Source organism: Fragaria vesca, linkage group LG5 (genome assembly GCF_000184155.1).
Source record: "Fragaria vesca subsp. vesca linkage group LG5, FraVesHawaii_1.0, whole genome shotgun sequence".
In the NCBI taxonomy this organism is placed as follows: Eukaryota; Viridiplantae; Streptophyta; class Magnoliopsida; order Rosales; family Rosaceae; genus Fragaria; species Fragaria vesca.
In genome coordinates this window covers 19618295-19624220 of record NC_020495.1, presented here as the reverse complement: position 1 = coordinate 19624220, position 5926 = coordinate 19618295, and the positions used below count along the sequence as shown (strand labels likewise).

Genomic DNA, 5926 nt, shown 5'->3' with positions numbered 1-5926 from the left:
GCCCTAAATTTTGTTGACTTTGACCGAGTCCTATCCGATCATACCCTAAGCCCTAAAATTTAGGGTAAGGCTGGCCCTAGCCCAGCGCCGATGACCCCTAAATAGTAAATACATGTCTCGAGTTGAGTTTTATTTTCGGGGCACTGGACGTGGGCCGGGTGGTCAAGACCCGGTGGGTCCACCCGGGAGAGTAACTAAAATCAAACACTGGACGCTCCCAAAGTCATTGTGATTCAGAGAGAGAGAGAGAGAGAGAGAGAGAGAGAGAGAGAGAGAGAGAGATACGAATCGGAGAAGATGGAAAGGTCAAAGGTCGCCACTGTGATTCTGATATTCACCATCTTCACCGTCGTTTCTTCCATCGACGACAAATGCGCCGCCTGCAATGCCGTCGCGGTATAAACCTCTCCCTCCCTCCCTCCCTCCTCTCGTCTCGTCTTCAATTTCAAATTCCCGTGGATCTCGTGAATTGACAACTCATCTCTGATTCTCTTGCAGGAAGAGCTAGAATGGGGAATTTCCAAGGTCAGAAATATCATTGTCAATTCTAACTAGCTCACCTTGCAAGACATTGATTTTGATTCGCAATGTGTAATCATTTTTTGCAGGAAAAGCCCAGAAACCACTTGGATATGAGACACCGGTTGGACTCCCAAGGTCAACGGCGAGGAAAGGTAATCGACTACAGGTATTACCTGAGTTGCATCTGTATCCATAATTGTGATCCAAATCTCGCACATTGTAAAACTCTAAAACCCTCAACCTAACAACTTAAGGCACTTTTTACATAAGAGCATTACTCAACTGGACATATGTGAAATCGTGTAGTCGTTTAACAGATAGGTGGGATAGATGGAAGACTATGATCTGAATAAGAGGCTAGTAACTAGATGAATTGATGAGAAGTCGGTTGTTCTAGTCTACTTTGTTTTACAAATGGCTGGTGACTTTCTTTTGCGATTGTTTTTATTAGAGTCAGTGAGCTCAGAGTTGTTGAACTCCTTGATGGACTTTGTGACAAGATGCAGGATTACACTCTTAGCAAGGTAATTTACTTGGGATTTAAAAAATTAGTTTCTTTTATAGAATTTACGTAGTTTGCTGGAATAACTGATTCTGGTTTTCATTTGCAGATAGATTCAGACAGACCAGTTTGGATCAAAGTGCGTGATTGGGATAACCTTACGATAGGTATGTATTTCTACATGATAGATTCAAGCATTATGAATAGAAACCTTGTATTTATCTGTCAGCTCATAGTCATTAAGCAACAGATTCATATGCTGTTTTCATTTAAGTCAATGCTATTTGTTTGGTAAGTTCCTAGAATTGGAGAAGACTTCAATCAAAATGAAGTTATTCTTTCCAGTTGTTTGTCTATCGCACAAACCGATTAGTTTCATATATTGAGATGTTATGAAAGCTGTAAGATTATACAGATTGATTTGCCTCATTTTTCTTGGTGGTACAGTTTTAGATAAACAAGAAGCTAGAGCATATTCAAAGGATATATCAACTTATTGTGGAAGGTGAGAACCTTTCTTCTTTCTGATGAGAGTTTAGTTACCAACGTTATACTGATTGTCTTTGTCATTTGAAAAATGTGGATTTTCTAAACTAGTCAAGTTTCATATGATTCATAAGGCTAACCAGTATATTTATTTGTAATAGGTTACTTGAGGAAACAGAAGATGAGGTGACTTGATATTCTTGATATCTTTGAAATATACAAAACGGTTGTCTGCACTACACCGTAATGATTTTAATGGCTCACTCTCAATAAATTTTGCAGATTGCAGACTTGATAAAGAAAGGATCTTTAGGAGTAGGAGATGTAAGCAAGGTTCTATGTCAGGATCTGAGCAAACACTGCAGCAAAACAAGGTAAAAGTTTGATTGCAATTCATCACACCTTGACAAACACGAAGAAAAATGAGTCCTTTGTTTCTAGTTTCTACTGCTCCCCTCCCAGGGCACCAACCTTCATTTAAAGACCAAGGAGGTCATCACTTAACAACAATCTTTTTATCATTGGCTGTGTAAATTAAAGTTTTTATTATGGCAACCTAAACCTAGTTTTGAAACCACCCACTTGTCTGTTGGTTGAAACTTCATGGTTCTTGCTTTACAGCCTAGGGTCTCCTTTGTATAATTCCCTGATATTATTTCTGGTTTCTGTTTCTGCAGTGCATTGGATGAGGAAAATGGATCTAACGGTGGATCAGATGGAGAACTCTGACGTGCCTGAATTCACTGCTATTCTATTGAAAGTTTGGTCGGCTTAGTTGGCATTGCCTTATAAGTGTAATGCTCGAGTGACGATCATTCTTATACGAACAAATTTTGCTTCTATACTTATGCCAATATGTTGTTGAACTAATACCAGGAGAAATTTTCATAGAACTCAAGCAGGTGTTTCTATCTTTCTTTCATCTAGGCAAATGCATCGCAAGAACCTATATGAACTTGTAAACAGCCTCCTTGCTGTAACTTTCTTGAGAGATTTCACATTTGCATTGCCCAAATTTTGAATGTTTCCACTTCCAATCATCTGACTGTCAACTTAAAACTCCCCTCTCCCAATAGGAAGGGTACAATCCCTTCAAGAACATCCGCTTTTGGATAAATTACTTCACACTGTACAAGTCGCATAATTAAGTGGAAATCAAATAATGAATATGAATACTTCCAATGGTACAACAGTAGTCTACAGGGCTTGTTAGATGTACAGTATATACAACATGACAAATAACCCTATGCATAAATAATGTTCCCTTGAATGAGGCTGACTGAGGCTGAACTCAAATAACTGCTACACGAACGACAGCAACTACTTGGGGTACAATGTTACCCCCTCACCAATTTTAAATCCTTGGAATTCTGTACATAACTCGATGGTCCTGTTCCTCTTTAACTCACGAGTTGCAGTCCAGTACACCCTTCAGCAAATTAAGCCCTTCTGCAGAAATGCTCCTTCGGACTCGGCTTTGAGGAACCTCTATCCGAGGGGGTGCATCTGGGGAAAAACAAACCACAATAACAGTTAAATTATCACAAGTATGACGCTTGAGTGCCTCTCTGACCAGTTCTCTTGAGCATCTTTCAGGATCATTATGGATCATCAGTTCTTTCCTCGCCATTGTCACAGCACATTGGCTACTCATTACATCCCACAAACCGTCACACCCCATTATCAAAAACTCATCTTCCTCGGTCAGGCATGTCTCCTGCAACTCAGGATCTGCACTTAGAGGGCATGCAGAGCCTTTAGGTCCCTTCATGTGCCAATCTCCTAGAGCACGAGCCACAGATAATTGTCCATTGAGGTACCCGTCATAAATCACACCACCAAGCTTCTCAATTCTTAGCTTTTCAGATGCACAATTTGGTTTGTGGTCTTTTGACATCTCTATTGCTCTACCCCTTTTTCCCATCACAGCTCGACAGTCCCCAGCATTGGCAATTATTAGGGTCCTGTAAAGAGGAAAAGAATGTAACATCTGCAACAATATCCTGACTCCTAAATTCTAGGTTTGAAAAACAAAATAAAAGCAATAGTAAGATAACTCGTTGCTCATTTGTTATATTTCTTCCTTCTTTCATCATTTCCTTAGACCACTATCACAAGTGTAAGGTACTATAATGTTACAATGCAGTATCTAGATAAATCAGTATTTTCAAGAGATGTCCCATAACATGGGGACCACCTGTCAGAAGAACTTTAGCAAATAGTACAGATCACCAGCATCATCTGATGCAAAACAAGGGCAGTGAAGGAGCTAATTACCTTCCCGAAATAAGGGCAGTCAGAGCAGTGGTACCAGAGGAGATATCAAGAGAACTTGCATCTGCAAATGCATGATCAGCTTTCACGTAGGCACTCTTAATAGCCCTCTCCAAACAAGTTGGAAAATGAGAATCCTCAACTATGAATCTAAGAATATTGTTTCGGATAAACAATGCTGCATCTGTACCTCCATGGCCGTCAAATACCTGTTCAAATGTATCTATATTGAGAAATCTGTGTAAATTAAGATGAGCCTTACTTCCTAAGATCAAATAACAAGACAAGTACGTAACAAATAAAGCATTTATGATGAGATAAAAGTTAATCGGTGATTTTGGTTTAGAATAGAATACCTAAATGCCTCTCCTAAAGGTATCTCTTCAGCTAGTTAATTAGATTTAGTAAAGACATTTGGACATATACTGTAGAAGGGAGATAAAAATCAACTCTGTGTTGCTGTAGGACAATGATATTACAGGAGCTCAAAGTATAACTAGATCATACAAAATCAGGAAATCCTACCAAAGCATATCGGATAGTTAGTGCAACTTCGCCGAAGGAGTAATTATATCTAACAAAAGTAACCACCATGCCTACAGGAGCCACAAGATAAAAGAGCAGAGAAATACTAATACTTTATCATCCAATTTTTTCAGCTTTAACAGCTCCATAAAATTCTCCTGCTTAACAATAGGTAATAACAAGTAAAAGATATGAAGGTGACAACTTACCCCATAGAAAGCACCAGGCAAAGGGAAGTCAGAAGTTTCACCTAGATGTTCAACAAGATTATCGACACAAACATGTTCATCCTCCATGTACTGTTTCGGTCCTCTTTCAGCACAGCTTCCTGATCGGAACACTGGGAGAAAGTTTGTATTTTCATTCGACGGTGACTTACTGGCTACAACCCCAACTTCCAACTGGAAAAAAGCCAAACAAAGGAGTAAGTACAACGCGCAATCCCCAAAATTCGGTGCAAAGTACAATACAAGGTGTAAATTTGAAGTTTTAACTGCCTTCCATTCCGCCTTCCTAGCTAAATGCAGAGAACAATCCAAACCAATAGAGCAGCTACATATGCATTCTCCAACACTAATCTACCGAAGACATTTTCGTCGAAAATTTAAGATGTAAACCACATATCCTGCTAATTACAAAGCATCTAGTCATATAAAAGACATGAGATTACCAAATCCTCAGGGGAGAGCAACCTCATGGAGCTCAAACTGTGCCGCATTACCCTCGGAGGCTTTCCATTCGGAATATGCTTCAAACTGTGGATATTCTCATCATGATCATCCAACGCTGACATGTTGTCATTGTAGCAAACACCTTCAAATATGGTAGTCGGAGGCGAAAAATCCATACTGGCAGCCATCTTCACTCGCATATCATCGAAACCAGAACTCGTTGAAATCAAATTTGCTTCAGATCTACAAAAAATCCAAAATATCACCAAATCCTCGCTTATCTTATCTTATCCGAATCCAATTCCTTTTCGAGGAATCAAATTAAGAATCCACACAGCACAAATCAAACCTCCTTGAATTGAATTGAGATGAAAAATGTAATAAATTGAAGAAGAAGAAGAATATTGGGATTTCTTTTTTCTGGTGGTGAAATAATGGTGATCAGTGGAAACCCTAGAAAGGGGAAATTGATTGAAGGTGGTGTGTGTCTGAGAGAGAAAGAAAGGAAGAGAATCATTTAGCTTTTTTGGTTGGCCACCGGCGGTTCCAGGTAATCCGGTTAGCTGTACGTGAGAGTACGAGAGAGGAGGATACCGACACGTGGTGAGTTCTGAGTGGTGACGTGGGTGGCGTTGGGTTCTGAGAGGTTGGGGTTCGTTATAATAGACAGAGGAGCGGGAGGGGTGGGCCTTTGGATTCTCAGAGTAGACGTGGTGGGTTGCTATTGGAGAGGAGTGGGTGTGCATTTATGAAGCGTGATCTGGGGAAGTGGGTAATGATTGAGAGTACCGAGAGAAATGATTGAAGATGGCAGGACGCAGGAGTGCTTCTAATTTAGGTCTTCCCATTGGTTCCCCCATTCTTCTTCTTCTTTTCTTTTTTATTTAGAATTTTTTCATTCAGTTTTATTCTGCAAACTGTGTGGTAGAAACAATGTACTGTGGTG

General features: G+C 39.8%; 2 protein-coding genes across 2 annotated transcripts; one reads left to right on the top strand and one right to left on the bottom strand.

Annotated features, from left to right (window-relative positions):
* Positions 1-241: 241 nt before the first annotated feature.
* On the top strand, positions 242-2522 carry LOC101298024. Its single transcript, XM_004300078.1, has 9 exons — positions 242-396; positions 499-525; positions 609-688; positions 974-1046; positions 1134-1191; positions 1472-1529; positions 1672-1696; positions 1793-1884; positions 2188-2522. Exons 1-9 carry the CDS (start codon positions 298-300, stop codon positions 2237-2239), a joined length of 564 nt encoding a protein of 187 aa, XP_004300126.1. The 5' UTR covers positions 242-297; the 3' UTR covers positions 2240-2522.
* A 72-nt stretch (positions 2523-2594) lies between these two features.
* LOC101297733 (probable protein phosphatase 2C 27-like) lies at positions 2595-5470 on the bottom strand. The gene is made up of 4 exons (XM_004300077.1): positions 4980-5470; positions 4519-4710; positions 3788-3993; positions 2595-3474 (listed from the first exon to the last, which is right to left on the bottom strand). Exons 1-4 carry the CDS (start codon positions 5178-5180, stop codon positions 2916-2918), a joined length of 1158 nt encoding a protein of 385 aa, XP_004300125.1. The 5' UTR covers positions 5181-5470; the 3' UTR covers positions 2595-2915.
* Positions 5471-5926: the final 456 nt, after the last annotated feature.

Coding starts and splice junctions, on each gene's coding strand:
- LOC101297733 (XM_004300077.1), bottom strand. CDS start 5,180: ATGCGAGTGAAGATGGCTGCCAGTATGGATTTTTCGCCTCCGACTACC. Junction 3,994..4,518: donor TGCCTGGTGCTTTCTATGGG/GTAAGTTGTCAC, acceptor ACATTTGAACAG/GTATTTGACGGCCATGGAGG. Junction 3,475..3,787: donor ACTGCCCTTATTTCGGGAAG/GTAATTAGCTCC, acceptor TCCTCTTTACAG/GACCCTAATAATTGCCAATG.
- LOC101298024 (XM_004300078.1), top strand. CDS start 298: ATGGAAAGGTCAAAGGTCGCCACTGTGATTCTGATATTCACCATCTTC. Junction 526..608: donor TAGAATGGGGAATTTCCAAG/GTCAGAAATATC, acceptor CATTTTTTGCAG/GAAAAGCCCAGAAACCACTT. Junction 1,192..1,471: donor TTGGGATAACCTTACGATAG/GTATGTATTTCT, acceptor TTGGTGGTACAG/TTTTAGATAAACAAGAAGCT.